We start from the raw sequence: 19,154 nt of genomic DNA, 5'->3' as shown, positions 1-19,154 counted from the left end.
GGAACTACTTGCCATTCACGAAGCATTCCGGAGGTGGAGACATTTATTAATTGGGGCACAACACAAGGTGCAAGTGTGCACCGACCACAAAAATTTAGAGTATTGGAGAACAGCTCGAGTGCTCAACCAACGACAAGTGAGATGGGCACAGGAATTCTCCAAATTTAACTTTGAGATTTGTTATGTGCCAGGCCCAGAAAACGTCAGGGCGGATGCGCTCTCACGCAAACCAGAATATTGGGAAGGGGAGGAGGTGATCGAAGAGAGACATGTCATCCCGGAGGACCGCTGGGTGTGTGGGGCGGCGCTGGTGGGGCAACGGGAACTGGTGGAGGAAACGGAAAATGATGAATATGCCCAGGATAAGCTCAGAGGTCTCAGGGGGGAGGGCGAGAGCCCCGGAGGTTTTGAGGAAAGAAATGGGGCATTGTATTACAAAGGGGCACTGTATATACCCGAAGGTGAATTGAGGGGGAGAGTACTCAAGCAGTTGCATGATAGCCCCACGGCGGGACATTTTGGGCAACACAAAACCATGTGGTTGGTTACCAGGGAATTTTGGTGGCCTAAGGTGAGGGAAGATGTAAGGGAGTATGTAAGAGGGTGTGACCAATGTCAGCGAGCCAAAGGGGAAAGAAGGGCGCCGGCAGGGTTATTAGAACCTTTACCCACACCAAAACGGCCTTGGGAAGCGATATCAATAGATTTTATGACGGATCTGCCAAGGTCCAAGGGGAAAACAGCCATCATGGTAGTAGTAGACCTGTTAACTAAGATGTGCCATTTTGTAGCATGCTCACATGCAGTCACAGCGGAAGAAACGGCGAAGTTGTTTGTGGAACATATCTTTAGGTTGCACGGGGCTCCCTCGAGGGTGATCTCAGATCGAGGCAAACAATTTACTTCCAGGTTCTGGAGGAAGCTCATGAGCTTGCTACACGTGGAAGTTAATTTTTCAACTGCCCGGCACCCTGAAACCAACGGGCAGGCGGAAAGGGCAAATGGCATTCTTCAACAATATCTTAGGTGTTATGTCAATGACAGGGAGAACGATTGGGTCGAAAAGTTGGCGTTGGCAGAATTTGCCTACAATAATGCGGAGAATGTGTCCACAGGGATGAGTCCCTTTTTGGCTAATTACGGGTGTCACCCCAGGGCATTTCCAGGGGAAGGAGGGGAGAGATGGAGCGTTCCAGCGGCTGAACATTTTGTAGAAGAGATGGAAGCCATCCATCAGCAGCTCCAGCTCAACTTAGAAAGGGCCAAGGCACAATATAAGAAGCAGGCAGACAAGAACAGAAGGGAAGGTGAAACCATAAGGGTGGGGGATCAAGTGTGGTTGTCAACCCAAGGGTTGCCGTTCAAAGGGGGTTGTAAGAAACTGAGGCCCAGAAGATTGGGACCCTTTGAGGTGATTCAGCAGGTCAACCCGGTAGCTTTCAAACTCCGATTACCCAACCACATGAAATTGCACCCAGTGTTCCACAGGTCGTTACTGTCACCATACAGGGGGGGACGTGAAGGGGAGCACGTCAGGGGACCAGCCTTGGAAGAGAGGGAACGCCGCAACCATGTAGCGGAAATCCTCGATTCCAGGTGGAAGGGTAATCAGGTGGAGTATTTGGTGGCGTGGGAAGGGGAACCGGAGTCAGAAAACACCTGGGTAAGTGCAGAGGAAGTCAATGACGAGGTTTTAACAGAAACGTTCCACCAAAGGTTCCCGAGGAAACCTCAGCCTATAGCAAGGTTTAGGAGGGAGTATTTCGGCACCACCGATGAGGAAGAGGAAATGGAAGGGTTCGCGGAGTCGGAGTTGGAAGATGGAGTGGACTCTGATGACGAAGAGTACCTAGAGAGTAGGAACAGCAACAAGTGGAAGGAAGTGTTCGCGACGTCGGAAGATGAGGGAGGTTCTTTCAGGGGTTTTACCTCCTCACCGCCAGTAGGAGAGGAGACGGGAGGGGGTGAAGGGGGCCCTGGAGGGGAGGTGGATGTCAGGGAACTGACATCTAAAGCGCCGCAGGTGCAAAGGCTCCCTGAGGTTGAGAGAGCAGTAGCAGCGGAAGAGGGAACCAGTAGAGGGCGAGCAAGAACTCCAAGGGAAAGTGAGTCGGAGGGATGGCTCAGAGACGCTTCAAGCGAAACCAGTGGGGAGGTCTCAGGACCTCCTATAGGGACACCCACACCTCGACGGAAACTGTCACGCCGAGAGGCCAGACGACGTGTTTCCGTTAAGGAGCTTTTATGTTGGAAACGTTTCCGAAAGCAGCCACTTTCGGATTCTACTAGTGATTGACGCAGCCATGCTGGAGGGGCTCCGTCACAGGCAGAGGTTTGAAAACCTGATCAAACTCTGAGGGACTTGCATTTTACGCACAAGCAGCTCATCGTCCCATCACACCCACATACAGCAATAATGTTTTGTGTTGTGTAGGCTCCTATGATGTAAGTAATGGGCCCCGCCTGCTAGCCTGCTCCCTAAAATATCACTGCTTTGCTCATTGCTATATATAAGGTGCCTACATTCTACATGTGCAAATGGCTTTAGATACTTATTAGGTCCATACATTACCATATAGCATATATTCAAAACAAAAAACAGCGACAATTTGTTGTTGACAAAGGACAGCTGGACATATAAAAGGCCCCTTTACCTTCAGTAGCTTAGGGCCTCATCAAACCTAAATCTTTTTGTGGTGCAGGATGTCTCCCCACCCTCATCCCCCAACCACCCCATTTTCAGTGGGTCATCTGAGCAATAAAACTGTTGGCACATTTGCAAAGCTATGTGGGCCCTGGCAAGTTAAACAAGAGGCCCCTGCGCAGCTTCACAGCTCCTCAAGGCTGTCTCTGGTCCAGATTCAGAATCTCCCTGGCAGGAATGGAATGGAAAGACTCTCCGGGGTGGGGAAAGGAGGCTGCAGCCAGATGCGCGTCACAACAAAAGGAGCGAATTTCCCCGAAAGGGGAATGGGGAGGACAAGACAGGCTGGCCAAATTCTTCGTGTTGTGCCTTTCACTCCCTGCTGAAGGAACACGGGGCTGCCGGTGTAACGTGAGTTACCTTATCTTAATTTGGGGAACAGTGCTTCCCTTTGATCCGCAGCTTTCCTCCTCTGAAAGGCATGAAAGAGCTCCTGAACATGAGCTAAGAGCTTCTGCCTTCACTCCTGAAGAAGCAGAAGGGCAGAAACAGGTACTGTAAAAATATTTAGGTGTGTGTTGCAGCTCGGGCTTACTAAGGGAGAGGCAAGGGAGGGAGCATTTGCTGGGGAGGAACTGTGGGCATAAATGTGGGGCGAGAGGGGTGATTCATCCTTCTTACAATGCCTGCCAATTTCTTTCCTGAAATGCAGGTAGGGGGCATTTAGGGGCGAGAGGCAGTGAGCTGGGTTCAAGTGCCCCTTCCTGCCAGCTCTTCCCAGCAATTGCACGGGACACAAGATGCATTGTTAGTTGTGCTTTGTTAGTGGCAGAGAGAGCTGGCCGAACTCTTCCGATAAGAATCTTTACAGTCAGGATTTAAAGCTATACAGTGACTGATTGAACCACTGAAGTTTCCTTCTCCCCCATGGGAACTCCTCATAAAGATAACGACTAAAGCTGTTATTTGTGGCCGCCTCGGGCATGGAGGCCGGTGTGGCAAAAAGTTTTAATGGATCAGAAGAAGAGAAAGCCAACATGGATGCAGAATAATGTGGATGCCTCCCCAATGGGTCCCTGCGATAGAGGAACTGATTTTTAAAATGACACCTGTGCCTTTACCAACATCTGCTGAAATCGCTAGGAGATTTTCACAACATGGAGCATAGGCACATAGGAGCCAGCTCCAGGGGGCCATGGGTGCTTGGGCACTCACGATGCTGAGGGCAAGATGGTGCCCTTGCATGGGCAGGATCCCCTCCTAATCACTTTAGGTGAAGCTGCCATGAAAGGCACAAGAGCACAGTCACAGTTAAATGTTGACAACCCTCTGCTGAAATCAGGAACTCTGTTCAGGGAGTGTTTGAGGGTAGCTGCATATATCACAGCGTACCAAATATATACATATAATTTCCTCAGGATTACCAACTACACACCCAGAAAGAGAGAGAAGTACAGTATTACAAAATAACCTCAACCACCTCTTAAAACACACCCTTTTTTTGCAGGTGAATCTTGAATATAGCCAAGAATTTGCCTTTGATTCCTTGCTGTGAATCTCCCCTAACCGCAAAATGCATTTTACTGCTACACTCGCTCTCCCACTGTTCTGAAACATAAACTTATTATGCAGCATTACTGTTGTGAAATGCAATCCTGACTAAAGAGGAGACAATACCTCATATGGTATGGTATGAAAACTGAAACTCCCACTGTAGGGAGGGCTGAAAAACAAGGAAGTTCTATGTTAGTAGTTTGGGCTACTCTGTTTTAGACAAAAAAAGAAATTACTAGTAATTGATGGCCATTCCTGGCATTAATTAAACAGTTTTTGGGATGGGTGTTTATTTCCTTCTGTCTCTTATCTGCCCTTGTCCAATTATTTTCCTGTGTGTGCTGCCTTAGGCACAAAAAGCAGCATAGGAATTGCTCACAAATAATGCACCATTGACTCATGAGTCAACCCACCGCTAGGAATCACAATTTCATGGGTTCAGTTTTAGTATATATCACATCATGTATGAATATGTGGCTGTGCATGTTGGTAACTTGTCCCCAAATGTGAGAGTTCCCCACCACCGCCTTTCATCTGTTTATTTCTTTGGTTTATTAGTTTGCTTGAAGATACCTAAACAATGGCAACGCATCCAGGGAGAATGGCTAGTGGAACGGTGGTGTACATTCCTGCAATTGCTGCGAACGTAATCCAGGCAGGCGAGCAGATCCCTGGTGCTGTTATCCAACCAGCAGGGGCAGTACAATACATGCCATATGTTGGCCAGCAGGTTGGAAGCCCCAGCAACCAACCCCAACACGTGAAAACATGGCAAAAACTCCTCAAAATGGAGACCAAGACTCTGGGGGTAAGTGTGTCAGATCTGCTCACATTTAGGTGCATCGTAAGCAGTCTGCTTTTCTAGAAAAAGAGGTGCTGGAACTCACCACGAACACTTCCCTTTTTCTCTTATACAGTCGTGCCTTGGAAGTTGAACGGAATCCGTTCCGGAAATCTGTTCGACTTCCAAAATGTTCGGAAACCAAAGCGTGGCTTCTGATTGGCTGCAGAAGTCCTGCAGCCAATCAGAAGCCGCACCAGACGTTTGGCTTCCAAAATTTGTTCGAAAACCGGAACACTCACATCCAGGTTTTGATTGCCCCGGAGCCAATTTGTTCGGGAGCCAATGGGTTTGAGATCCAAGGTACGGCAGTAATGGCAATGGCACTCATCTGAGAGGTGCCGGAACTGAGTTCTTGTGAGTTCCAGCTGAAAAAATGACAATAGTGCCTTTCCTTCAAGAGTGAGGTCAGTGTAGGAAGGACCAAACACCAGATATTATTACACTGATCAACAGTGATTAATTTAAAAGGATGGTGGTGCCAAAAACATAATAGAAAGGATAATCAGACATTTTTACATAGAAATTGGTTCAGAAAGGTGGTGCCAAAAGAGATAATCCAGATCAGCCTTCCCAGACAGCCTCAGACAGGGATCAGGGGTGATGTGAGTTCTAGCCCAAAATATCCAGAGGGCAAGAATTTGAGGAAGACTCATACAGATTATTCTCAGATTTTCTATGAATTCAAGATGCTTGCCCCTATTGGCTGACTCAGTGACTGATCAAACGGGGTCATGGGGACATTGAAATGGACATTACAGGAATTCTTAACAAGCCAGCTAGTAGTCTAGGGAGAAGATTTCTTCCTCACCCCCAAACAGAGGGGAAATAGTGTATCCCCAAAAGTGATTGAATTACTCCCATATTAATTCAAAATAGGAATTTTGAGACACTTATTTCTAAACTATTGCTAGAAAACCCTTCTGAAGGGGGATCCTTCAAAATATGGGTCCCTCTATCAGTTGAGGCAATGTCAAGTCATCCATAAAGTTTAGCACACACTTACATAGGTTTATGGCACTGATTACTATAGAAGTCTGTAACTGAGATAGTTGAAAATATTTTCCTGGATATGGGGAGCAAAAACTGTAGACAAAATGTTTAAGGTTCATAGAAGTCAATGGATGACTAAGGTGGCATTTTCAGGGAACTTTTCTGGGACCAGGATAAAATTTTAAAAGTTCTGGTTTTACACTAATGGAAACTTCAGGTTTGCAAATGAGCATCACTCTGCGTATCAGTTTTAAAGATCTACCGGTAATCAGTTCATTTCAAACATAGCCAGTCTGTAGCAATGCCAGTCCTATGCATGCTTATACTGATTTCCTCCCTTCTCTTTCTGGCTTGTGTTTGTGACCTCACAATGAGGCAGATACTAGTCCCAATATCTGTCTGGCTATAATCTAATGTCTTTCTCTGAATTTCTCTCACCCCATCTTTATGCAGCCTATATATCTATATGCATGTGGTGTTCTCTCTAGCCTCTTGAGAAGTTATCCTGTTTTAAAAATTTTATTTACCCAAAGGAATAGACAGACCAATCTTTCTGGGTGTTTTTCAGATTGTGCTAATGAGTAAAAATTCATGTTTTTTGAGGAACGAGCAGAATTATTTTACCTTGTTTGCACATTTTCTTCCCATAGACTGTTCAGATCTTAATTGGATTAATGCAAATCAGCTTTGGAGCGCTCCTACTTTTTCTTATTGGTCACTCCTATATATCTTTTGCTGCTGTTGGAGGTTATCCATTTTGGGGTGGAGCATTTGTAAGTAGTATTTCATTTACCTTTGAGAGCCATTGTTTTTCTGTGTTTCTGGTTATGAATCCAGAGTTTTAAAAGGGTATCTATTTTCTAACTCTTTTCAAGCTGTTGACCTTTTGTATGTAGAAAATGAGTGATTGGTGTGACTAATCTACACCTTAAAATAAAGAGAGAAGAGGTACTATTATCTTATTATAACTCAGTTTTTTCTCTCAATAGAGAGTATGTTTTGGATTTTTTGAAGTGAGCTGCAGTTAAACACATATTTTTTACCCTTGTTTTGTACAGTTCATTGTTTCAGGAAGCATGTCGATGTCAGCAGAGAAACATCAAACACGCTGTCTGGTGAGAGAGAAAGATCTATAACAGTCAATCTTAATGGCTGGGAAGCACTATTGATCATGCTACTGATAGTAAAGGAGAAATATTAATTTATTTAGCAGTAATGATAAATGCAGCTTCATTTATGTGTGACCCTAAAATTCTGCATCCCCCCCCAAACCAATGCCAAAGTTTTGTGCTATCTTTGTGCTGTTTTCTGCTGTGAACCCCGCATTTTGTGCTGCCCCCCAAACCGAGTAACTGACAAAGCAAATTGGGCTCACAAGTTAATGCCAAAAAGTACAACCTTGTTGAATTGACTCCAAACAGGTGCCAATGTTTTGTGCTATTTTTTGTGCCACTTTGTGCTGCAAGCCCATGTTTTGTGCCACCCCCTAAACTGAGTAATAGACACCGGGGTCACAAGTAAAGAGCTAAAATACCCAACCTCGTCCTGTTTGACTCCAAAGTCCAAACCAGTGCCAAAGTGTTGTGCTGGCTTTGTGCCACAAACCCAAATGGCCTGGCCAAATTTGCTTCACTTTTTTGTCTTGCATGTTGATTACTGCATTTGGGCTTGACCCTCACCTTCTCCTCAAGCTAGCAAGCCCCAGCTGGGCTGTGGGTCCTGGCCTGCCTTAGCCTCCTAGGGCATACCTCCCACTGCCCCCTATGCCTCAGAGCCCACCTTGTTCTGGTCTGAAACCTGCGGCTGTGAGTCTCGCCTGACCTGTCCCCTGCCTGGCAGGCAGACCATGTCCATCTGGCCTAGGAGGGCACCTGAGACCCGATGAAATACAACTGAGGCAGCTGAACGGACCTTGGGGTTGGAGTATGCTTCCATGGCTTCAACTATCTGAAACGTTTAAACTGTTTTTAATTGTTTTGATAGTTTTAAGTTAGTGTTTAATGGGGGTGGGTGTCGTTTTACTTGGGGTAGGATGGGGTTGTCTTAAATTGCTTTTAAATTGTGGTATGCTTTTATGTTAATTTGTATTTGTGTTTTTAGTTCACTGCCACCACAGTGCCCTCAGCCACTTCAGTTTTTCTCTGGGTTTAAATGACCCTTGAGGAAAACTCCAATACAGCTTGAAATTCAGGCTACTTGCAGAACAGGTGCATTGCTTCTCGTGGACTGAGCGTGACTTTATTTGTTGGATAAATTGATTTACGTTGCTTTGCATTGCCCTAGGCAACATAAAGCAACTAAGTCAGTCAGTAAGTAATAAATGATTTGTCTTTTAGGAGACCTGCATTCTGTCTCTGTAATTTTTAGTAAACTGGCTCTTTGTCTGTTTTAGGCGAAATGCAGTGTGGGAATGCACATCACAAGCTCTGTAATGTCAGCAGCTGGCACCATTCTATATATAAGTGATCTGGCTTTCAATCGAGGCAATCCTTATTCACAGGTCAGTGAATGCAGCATTCCGTGCAAAACTTATTTTCTGGGTAGCATCCAAGAAGGGCTCATTTCAAAGTGGTTGTTTTGACCTTATGCAGCTCAGGTCCCCGGTTCCTCAAGGACCACACCTCCCCATACGACCCAGACCCTGCGATCATCATCTGAGGTCCTGCTCAGTGCACCGCACCCCCTAGCAACACATTAGCAGGCCTTTTCAGTGGTGGCTCTCCACTTGTGGGAGGCTCATCTGGCACCCTCTTTGTCCAGTTTTAGGAGCAAGACAAAACTTGAACCCTCAAGACATTCAAACAAACATGCAGAGGAAAAGCATCCCTCAGAAATACACAAGCATCCCTCAGAACTACACAGCCAATCAGGGCATATACTACCTCAGCAAATATCATGCCACTCTTCCTGGTTGCTAAGCAACATCTCTACCGCCCCCTCTTAGCTGGTTGAGTTTAACAGTAACAGAATTAATCCTTGAGTTGCACATGGAATGATTTCTGCCGTTTTCCTTCCAACAAGTTCTAAGTGAAAATAGCAAGCAAAGTTCAAGCTGCACTTTTGAGTCTTCTATCCATGCACCCCCCCTTTTTTTTTGCATTTTAGGCTGCAGCTTTAGAAACTAGGCATTCTGGCAAGGTGGACAGAACCATCTTGCTCCCAGAGTGGCTTATAGGCAACACCTCCTCTGCCCTCAGGCTTAGAATATCAAAAGACATAATACAAATTTTAAAAGGCTAGGGAGGGGAGAGGGATACACCAACTGAGGCGCCAAATCCTTAATGTTAACAGGGTTATTATAATAATCACCTAGAATGGAGATATGCTGCCTGCTGTTTCAGAAAACCTTTTGCTATCAGGCACCTATTTTCTCATGGTTGCACATCTAAGGAATCCAACAACAAGTCTACTGGCAGTTTTGTTGTGCAAGAGCTTGTGCTAGTTAGCACAGTGTTAGATGCAGCCAGGGCTTCTTTCAGCAGGAACTCACTGGAACTGAGTTCTGGCACCTCTCTGGAGGACGCAATTGGCATTCTAAGAGAACAAGGGAGAAGTTCATGGTGAGTTCCAGCACCTCTATTTCTAGAAAAATAGCACTGTGTGCAGCATTATAATTCCCCACCCCAATACAGTAGGTTTTTCCATCTATGTCAGGCATAACTCATGACCAGATAATTGTCATCGGTGCCCAAGCCCTTCCCAAGGCGAATTTTTCACTTACATCTTCAACTCAGTAGCATCCGGAAGATGGTGACTTGCACACTTCCTAATGTTGTGGCTGAATTAGTTAGAAGGGCTGAGAGAGAGAGAGAGATTAAAGGTACTTCTTTTATTTTGCAGAACATAGGCTTTGGTCTCTCTTTCCTGCTGCTCTTGTTCAGCTTGCTGGAGTTCTGCATCACCGTTCTGATGTCACACATTGGGTGCCAGGAGAACTTCTATAATCTTGAGACGGTAAGCGCTTGATAACTTGCTTGGAGTTTAAGCAAATCTTATTGAGGATCCCAAAGAAAAGTTGACTTTTCATTTCCCATGTTTATATATTCTAGCCTTTAAGGAGTGGCATGGGTCTCTCTCTCTCTCTCTCTCTCTCTCTCTCTCTCTCTCTCTCTCTCTCTCTCACACACACACACACACACACACACACACACACCTGGAGCCTTCATTACATATCTTTAGGCGCCAGGTGAAAACATTTCTCTACGACCAGGTGTCTGGCTGATTAATATTCTATGGCCTTTTAAATGTGTTTGTGTGTTATTGGTTTGTTTTTGTGCTGTGGTTTTGTGCAGTCAGATGGATTTGAGGGAAACACGACAAACACCAGCATTTCTCAAGAAACTACACAGGGTAGATATGGATTATGGTCAGTGGTGTAGCATGGGTTGTCAGCACCCGGGGCAAGGCAAGTAATTTGCGCCCCCTAACCCATGGATCTGCGCCCCCTAACCCTAACCCCCAGATGTTGCGCCCAGTGCTGCCGGCCCGGCCCCCCCTGCACCCCCCACACTACGCCACTGATTGTGGTTAATGCCATGTGACCATGGCTTCAAACACCAGCAGTGTGAGCACTCTGGAGCCAGAGTAAATGGTAATGCATACACAGCTGATAGGTCTCCCCAGTCCTAGTGCAATATTGTAACCATTACACCTAAATTACTTTGTACAGAATTGTGATAGAGCAAACTCACGGGCAAACTCACACAAAACAGAAACCAGAATGTATTGAGGTAATCCATCATGACGACAAAAGTAATAGCAACAACAAGAAAAGTGTTTCTTATACTGAATTTCTGAATTTCAATGTTGCAGGCAATGGTTTTTGTGCCAAACTCTGTCAGCAGTGATGCCTTGATTCCCACAGAAAACAATCTTACTCCTCCACGCTATGATCCTATGGATTTTTCTCCATAGACAGAATAAAGAACCGAAGTGTGAAGTTCTGCGAAGAGCAACAGCAGCAAAGCAACAATAGTCAATATGATCAATTGCTTTTTCTTTCTGGTGCATATATTCATCTAGTCTGGATATGTGCTAGGACTGCAACTGTTAGTAGATTAATCCATTTGATTAATTGATTACCACAGGGGTGAAGCAGGTGCCTCTAGTTTCAGATTCTCCTAAACCCTCCTCACCACCTTTCCTTTTCCCAAATTTATTGACGGCAAGGAGTGGCACCACAGAGGTCAACCACCACTAGGTCCTATGATCCTTGGATGAAGGGTGGTATAGAAATTTAATTGATTGATCGATTGATTGGTTAATAATCAGGCCCAGTGTTGGCACCCAGCATGGTTGGGCAAATGGCAGGACTGACATCAGTTCCTGACATCCTTTTGTTTGTTTCCAGAAATATTTTTTATTATGCAGCAGTCTGATAAACTAGCAGCTGTCAGATTTCAGATAAGGAGACAACTGTCCCTTCCCTGTAAACTAGGGCAGCCATACGTCCGGATCTTACCAGGTTTCAAAGGCGGAATTGATGTCCCGGGGGAATTTCCGAAAGGCTGCACTTTGTCCTGGATCTTAGGCAAGTCAATCCAAAAATTGGGTGTCCTGGTTTGTACTTGAGAAGTTCCCTTTATCAGTGTCAAAGAGTGAAACATCTTAAGTCGAGGCAGCAAGCAACAGTAGCATCTCTAGAACTGCCTGAACGCCCCTCCCCCCCCCAATGCTGGAAGGGAGAAAGCCTTTAAGAAGCTCCTGTTTAAATACCCCAGTTCTGAAGCATGGAGAGCTGCTGCCTGTCAGTGTGGACATCACCAAGCTGGATGAACCCAATGATTTGACTCTGTATAGTGGCCTAACTTCCTGTGTTCTCCGGTTTCAGCCTAAAACCACCAGTTCAGCCATAGCTGTCAAGTGTCCCTTATTTGAAGGGACAGTCCCTTATTCCAGCGCCATGTCCCGCTGCTGTCCCTTATTGATGGACATCCCTTAAATGGTGTCCCTTAAATTTCAAAGAAAGCAGCTCCTCTCCCTCCCTCCATGCCGGCCAGGGAGGAGGGAAGCTCCAACTGTGTTGCTTGGCTGTGTTGCTCACCCAATAAGAAGTCTAAGAACGACTGGGGGGTGGAGCTTGCATGCCTTGTGTGTGGCTAGTTAATGCAAGCTGAGGGGTTTTTTGAATGCTGGACGCCATTTTGTTGCACGTGCTGCTGCAAACTTTGCAGTGCAAAGCCAGGCCGGGGAGCCATCTTAAGTTGAGGCTGCATAGGCCTTGTGGTGCATGTGATTCAGATTCTATTCAGTTGAACCTCTGGTTACAAAGTTGGTTGGACAGTGTTCTCGAAGCTACCAGCATGAGTTTGACCAGACTGCAGGAGGACAGGAAGACTGGAGTGCCTGGAACAGGTGAGGCTGCAGGTCCCTTATTTTGGCGGCTGGTCCCTTATTTTCAAGGCTGCTGGTCCCTTATTTTCAAATCTGTAAGTTGACAGCTATGAGTTCAGCCCAGCAGAAAGCACAAAAGTTTATATTAAAAGCAACTGCTTTGCAAGTAGAAGAGCAACCATCAAATCAGATAGGGCTTCAAGCAAGCATTTTGCCTTATTGGCAATTGGTACCTAGTGCCCATGTGTCAAGAGCAAGCTTGGGAGGGGTGGGAGGAATCAGGCATGGTGTCATGCTCTGCAACTCTGTATAAATGCTTTCTACTTTTGAGTGTTGCTTTTGTTTAGTCTTTTTGGAAAGAAACCCAAACCGAGCCACTATTCCTATAGCAATAAAGACTTGAACCTCTCCACCCATCGTGTGTCCTTATTGGCTTTGGGAACCTGTGAAAATAGATTTTATCTGATGATAATACCGTGCCGGTCTTTCTGTAAGCTGTAACCAATAAGCTTGTTGCTTGATTGTTGGCTAAATCATTACAAATCTGTGGATACATCCATCAGTACTTGGCTTTTGAAAGTACGTAAGTGGCAATTAACCAAAGAGCCTTCAAGTGCTTAATACACTTGCTAATATCTTGAGTCTATCAGTGGCAGAATATGAGTAGGCATTCATGTCTCAGATGAGGAACTCCATATTCCTACATTCATCCAGTGTGAGTTTCAGTGCCTCCACTACAGGTTGAGTAAAAAGATTTTGTAAAATGGCAGTTGAGGAAGGGACATTGCTATGCTGACAACACTTCCTGTTTCTTCCTATACTGAGGATTTACACACATCGCCTGAGGAATTGCACACAATAGGACCCTCCTTTTTCCTGTGGCAGTAAATTTATTTTCACTGTTTTTAATACTGATTTTTTAAACTGTTGGAACCCACCCTGGACCTGCTGCTGAAGAGCAGGTGAGAAGTTTAATAAGAACATAAACAAAACAAGGAGAATAGCTTTTAAAAAAGCATTTTTGAAGGCATGTCGTGTGTAATATTAAATCTGAATGATCTTTGATTTTATTTATTGTGACTCATATCTGTACATACAACTATAATTGAGAGCTGCAGTGATTTCAACAGGTTTATGTACTTAATGCATTTCAGAAAGGTAAGCAAAGGTTGCTGTATTACTTATTCTTGCAATTTAAAATAAATTTAGCAGTTTCAAGTCTTGTGCTTTTCGTATTTTTTAAATGACATCTGTTTTTGAAAATTGAAGTCAGTAAAAATAAAAATGGGGGGAGGTGTAAGCAGTTAGCCTTGCCTAGGGTGCAAAATAGCCTGGCAGTGGCACTGTTTTTTGTTTGTTTGCTTTTTAAAATCTTTTTGCAACTCACTTGAAAAAAGGGGTAACTATGCTCCCCCCCCAAAAAAAAATCTGAGGCATAAGTTTTCATTTGTTTACTTAGGTTGTCTTTTGCAGACATCTCAGCTACTGCAACAGATCCAGCAAGAATGCCTAATGGTAACAATCAGTGATCTCAAAAATAGAATTACCACGTTTTTGCGATACAGTGGTACCTCGCAAGACGAATGCCTCGTAAGACAAAAAATTCACAAGACGAAAGAGTTTTTTGTTTTTTGAGTTGCTTCGCAAGACGAATTTCCCTATGGGCTTGCTTCGCAAGACGAAATGTCTTGCAAGTTTGTTTCCTTTTTCTTAAAACCATTAATACCCAGGGTGCATTGCTTGAAGAGGTGCAGTTGTGACTTGACTTCGAGGAGCAACTCATAGCACGCGGTGTGGTAGCCTTTTTTGAGGTTTTTGAAGACTTTGGTATTTTTGAAGCTTTCCCAAAACTTCTTTTGCAGCCATTTGGTAAGTTAAACTTTTAAAACTTTTTTTGGGGGGGTTGATTTTGGGTTGGGGTGTTTGGAATTCAAGGACTTGGTGTTGGGGAGGGGTTTGCAAGAATCTGGAAGCTTGTGTGTTTTTTTCTGCATTTTTATGATTTTTTGTGACCATTGGGACACTCTGCTGTTGTTAAAAAAAAAGATTTATGGGTTTGGATTTCTGTGTGGTGGGTGGCTGGGGGAATAGTTGAGAAGGGGTTTGCAAGAATCTGGAAGCTTGTGTGTTTTCTAGGAGGTTTGGTGCTTTTGAATTTTTTGGATGTGAAGCACTGATTTATTTATTTTTGGGTTTGCGAAGGTAGGACCTGTGCTGCCATGGGGCCCAAGAAGACTGCTGCTGCAGAGGCCAGCGAGAGGAAGAAGGAGAAGGTTACACTGGAAATGAAGAAGGAGATCATCCGGAAGCACGCCGGTGGAATGCGTGTGACAGACCTCGCCAGGGAGTACGGGAGGAATCCATCAACCATTGGGACCATCCTGAAGATGAGGGAGAAGATCCTTGCAACTGATGTAGCCAAGGGAGTCACCAGGATTGTGAAGAACCGCCCAGCTGTTCTGGAGGAGGTGGAGAAGTTGCTGCTCATCTGGTTAGAAGAGAAGCAGCGTGCAGGGGACACAGTGACTGAGGCCGTCATTTGTGAGAAGGCCAAGGCCTTGCACGCAGACCTCGTCCGGCAACAGCCAGGAACCTCAGGCAAGCCAGAAGTCTTCAAGGCAAGCAGAGGCTGGTTTGACCGGTTCAAGACGAGATCTGGAATCCACAGCGTGGTCAGGCATGGAGAGGCTGCCAGTTCTGATGTTTCTGCAGCTGAAGACTTTGCAGCGGAGTTCCTGGAGGTTGTGACGACGGAGGGCTACGTTCCACAGCAGGTCTTCAACTGCAACGAGACCGGGCTGTTTTGGAAGAGGATGCCCAAAAGGACTTTCATCACTCAGGAGGAGGCCAAGTTGCCTGGCCACAAGGCCATGAAGGACCGTCTGACCCTGCTCTTCTGTGCCAACGCAAGCAGCGACCTGAAGATCAAGCCCCTGCTGGTGTACCACTCGGAGAACCCACGGGCCTTCAAGAAACACAAGATCAAGAAGGAGCAGCTGAGTGTCATGTGGCGATCCAACAGTAAGGCTTGGGTCACACGTATGCTGTTTGTGGACTGGGTCAATCTTGCTTTTGGCCCTGCTGTCAAACAGTACCTGCTGGACAATGACCTGCCGCTGAAGGCTTTGCTTCTGATGGACAATGCTCCTGCTCATCCTAAAGGCCTTGAGGAGGACTTGTTGGAGGAGTTCAGCTTCATCAACATCATGTTCCTGCCGCCTAACACCACACCACTGCTCCAGCCGATGGATCAGCAGCTCATCGCCAATTTCAAAAAACTCTACACCAAGGAGCTTTTCAGGCGATGCTTCGAGGTGACTGATTGCACCAACATCACCCTGCGGGAATTCTGGAAGGACCACTTCGACATCGTCACCTGCTTGAAGATGATCACCACGGCCTGGGACGGGATCAACCAGAGAAATTTGAATTGTGCTTGGCGCAGCCTGTGGCCGGACTGTGTGGCACCAAGTGACTCTGATGCACCAGAGTCAACAGTGGTGCAGGACATTGTTTCCTTGGGGAGGACCATGGGCCTGGAGGTCACAGAGGAGGACATCAGCGAGCTGGTGGAGGAGCACGACCACGAGCTGACCACCCAGGAGCTGGTCGAACTGCAAGCAGAGGCTGCGCAGGAGCAGGCCTCGCTGGAAGAGGAGGAAGCAACTGAGGAATGGCTGTCCTCCAAAGAACTGAGGGACATTTGCCAGATGTGGAAAGATGTGCAGGCTTTTGCACAGCGGCACCACCCTGACAAGGACCTGACACGTGACCTTGCGAACACTTTTGATAAGAGGGTCATGTCGTCTTTCAGGGAGGTGCTGAAAAGGCGGATGAAGCAGCAGACCATAGACAGGTTCTTCAGCAAGAAGCAAAGAGTGGAAAAGGAACCTTCTTCGAGTTGTCCCCCAGAGTCTTAGAAAATTTATGTACAGTACTGTACACTTTGGTGATTTTTAAATGCTTTTCTGTCATGTTTAGAAACTTAAATTATTGTTCCTTCAATTTTTGAAATGCTCTTTACAGTATGTGTGACTTTAAAGAGCACTTAATAAACTCTTTTTGTACCAAATTTGGCTTTGTTTGGACTTTTTTTGACCATAGGAACGCATTAATTGATTTTCTGTGCATTCCTATGGGAATCCGTGCTTCGCAAGACGAAAAATTCGCAAGACGAAAAAACTCGCAGAATGAATTAATTTCATCTTGCGAGGCACCACTGTATGTCCACCCAGGCTATGTGCTATTGCTGCAACTTTTGTTAGATTAATGAATAGAAATAATTACTTTTGTCACCTGCTGGAAGTTCTCACTATTCTTGCTTAGGACATGCATCTCAATATACATTGTAACAATGGGTACCGATCTGAATTTTTTCTGTGGTTTATTTCTGAGGATCAGTGAAGTTGGCGTAATTTTATATAAAAAGAGGCCCCCAATTTGAATTATCTTGACCCACATATGAGTCTTCATCTTAAATATGACCTGGAAGACATGAGTAAATATTATGACCTCCTAGTACTTAATGTAAGGGCCACAGAGAGGGTTACAACAATTAAAACACAATATTGATAACATTTTAAAGAAATTTACAATCATAGAAATAAGGTGGGTCCTTAGTGTCAGGGGGTGGGGCATGGAACAGGCAATTCCCTTTAATGTTATCCCAGGATATGGGTTTGGATGGGGACATCAGCCAGCAACCAAACTGCTGTGGTGTAGTGCTTAAGAGCGGTGGACTCGTAATCTGGTGAACCAGGTTCGATTCCCTGCTCCTCCACATGCAGCTGCTGGGTGACCTTGGGCCAGTCACACTTCTCTGAAGTCTCTCAGCCTCACTCACCTCACAGAGTGATTGTTAGCCGCTTTGAGACTCCTTTGGGTAGTGATAAAGCAGGATATCAAATCCAAACTCCTCCTCCTCTTCTTCTTTTTCTTCTTCTTCTTCATGAATGAATCTCTACTCCTTACCATGCACTGGGCCCCCACAAAGTCAATGGGCAAAGTTGAAGCCCTTCGTTGTGGGCACCCACAATCTTCAGTGCAAGATGGCACCTATGTTACCATGCCGATCTCTATAAACTGTAACCAGTAAATGTGTGGCGATTTTAAACCCCACCTTGTGTCTGTCTGTAGTTATTTGCTCCCACATACCACACTGTGTTTTGTGCTGAACATAGACATTAAAGAAGTTAATGGATAAGTCAAATATCAGTATAGGCTTAACCATATCTTTTTATTTTAAAAATAATAATTATATTTATTACATTTAGACAAACAACATGCAACAGTTACATAAATTGAGAATTAAAATAAAACAACAGTATATGTGCAAATAAGCATTTTTGAATTTATTAACAGTGTTTTGTTAAATATATATAGTATAATTATTACAGATATGAAATGATGTATAATAATGTCCATGCTTAGATTGTTAACAGTAAAAGGTATTTTGTATCAATAACAATTTTAATTTACAGTGGGACATTGGTTTTCAAACGTAAACCATTCCGGAATACTGTTCGAGTTCGGAAACTTTGGAAAACTGAGGCGCTAAGGGCAGGCCGCAGTAAATTAAGAAAAATAACATGTACACACAACAGAAAGTGTGTTTGAAAACGGAAGCATTTACCATATTTTTCACCCTATAGGACGCACCGGCCCATAGGACGCACCTAATTTGGGGGGGGGAATAAAGGGGGGGAAATTATCCCCCCCCAGCCACAGGGGAAGCCCGAGCTTTTAAAAACGTACCTACCGTAGTTTTTAGAGGAGAAAAGGATATCTGTCCGAAGCGCGGGGTGCTTTGCTTCAGAGCGCCCAGCACTCAGGGTGGCAGGCTGCTATCCGCAGCCTAAGGAGCCCTGCGGGAACTCCCCAGGTTTGCTGAGAGCTTCCTGAAGCCTGGAGAGCAAGAGGGGTCGGTGTGCACCGACCCCTCTCGCTCTCCAAGCTTCAGCAAAAGCCTGCATTTGCCCCATAGGACGCACACAGATTTCCCCTTCATTTTTGGAGGGGGAAAAGTGCATCTTATAGGGCAAAAAATATGGTACTTCTGGGTTTTCGGTATTCGAAAACCAAAATGTTCAACTTCCGAGACGTTCAAAAACTGAGGTACCACTGTACAGGGATTTATAGGAATTCATAGGGAGTAATTAAAATATATGCTTCATGCATTCCAAACTGTGCTGTTAGCTATGGGTACTGTTCTTCCATATGTCTCATTATTCATATAATCAATAACATCACACCAAATTGCATAAAAATTGTCATGTTTCTTTGGGCCTTTTGCTCCTTTTAATTTTTGTGTCAGTTTTTCCGATAGTGCTGTTTACCAAATTGCATTGATCCAAAGTCAATAGTTGTAATTATTTCCATGACCTGGCAATGGTTGTTCTTGCAGTAAATAGCTGTATTGTGCATTCTTTATTTCTAATTTGCAACATATCCTGGAGTCATGGTATCTGTTTGCATTGTAATTAAATATATTTCTACAAATACATTTCCCCAAAACCTTTCAAAACTGTGTATGATCTATCAAGACCTCAGGTTCTTCATAAGCATGTTTATGAGAATAGTTATTTGCATTTCTCAAATAAAGGAAATGACACAGGCAGACAGTAAAAACACACACCCAGTTTTTCATAATAATCCCATTAATCATTGACAAGCTGAGGCAGCCATTTTGGAGGTTAATGTGGAGGGGCTCTCACCAGAGTGGCAGTGAAAGAGACGGTTTCTTTTACTCTATTTCCTTTCTCATTCTCCCCTTCGCATGTTTATAATCAG

General features: G+C 44.9%; 2 protein-coding genes across 4 annotated transcripts; both read left to right on the top strand.

Moving 5' to 3' along the window:
• The first annotated feature begins 2,814 nt into the window (after positions 1 to 2,814).
• LOC309380901 (membrane-spanning 4-domains subfamily A member 15-like) lies at positions 2,815 to 13,583 on the top strand. Of its 3 annotated transcripts, none has more exons than XM_081931116.1 (8): positions 2,816 to 3,055; positions 4,757 to 5,006; positions 6,683 to 6,805; positions 7,091 to 7,147; positions 8,425 to 8,532; positions 9,873 to 9,986; positions 10,845 to 11,889; positions 12,493 to 13,583. In XM_081931116.1, the coding sequence occupies exons 2-7, from the start codon at positions 4,779 to 4,781 to the stop codon at positions 10,944 to 10,946; spliced, it is 732 nt and encodes a 243-aa protein (XP_081787242.1). In that variant the 5' UTR covers positions 2,816 to 3,055; positions 4,757 to 4,778; the 3' UTR covers positions 10,947 to 11,889; positions 12,493 to 13,583. The 3 variants fall into 3 exon arrangements, with proteins under 3 accessions (XP_081787244.1, XP_081787242.1, XP_081787243.1); XM_081931117.1 differs by lacking the exon at positions 2,816 to 3,055 and adding an exon at positions 3,066 to 3,196; XM_081931118.1 differs by lacking the exon at positions 8,425 to 8,532 and having other exon boundaries at positions 2,815 to 3,055.
• A 672-nt stretch (positions 13,584 to 14,255) lies between these two features.
• LOC309380573 (tigger transposable element-derived protein 1-like) lies at positions 14,256 to 16,437 on the top strand. Its single transcript, XM_081930711.1, has 2 exons — positions 14,256 to 14,436; positions 14,505 to 16,437. Exon 2 carries the CDS (start codon positions 14,585 to 14,587, stop codon positions 16,283 to 16,285), a length of 1,701 nt encoding a protein of 566 aa, XP_081786837.1. The 5' UTR covers positions 14,256 to 14,436; positions 14,505 to 14,584; the 3' UTR covers positions 16,286 to 16,437.
• Positions 16,438 to 19,154: the final 2,717 nt, after the last annotated feature.

This window comes from Podarcis melisellensis (genome assembly GCF_964234715.1).
Source record: "Podarcis melisellensis genome assembly, chromosome: 1".
Taxonomy (NCBI): domain Eukaryota; kingdom Metazoa; phylum Chordata; class Lepidosauria; order Squamata; family Lacertidae; genus Podarcis; species Podarcis melisellensis.
The sequence above is the reverse complement of the archived record's forward strand: the minus strand, read 5'-3'. Positions and strand labels throughout refer to the sequence as shown.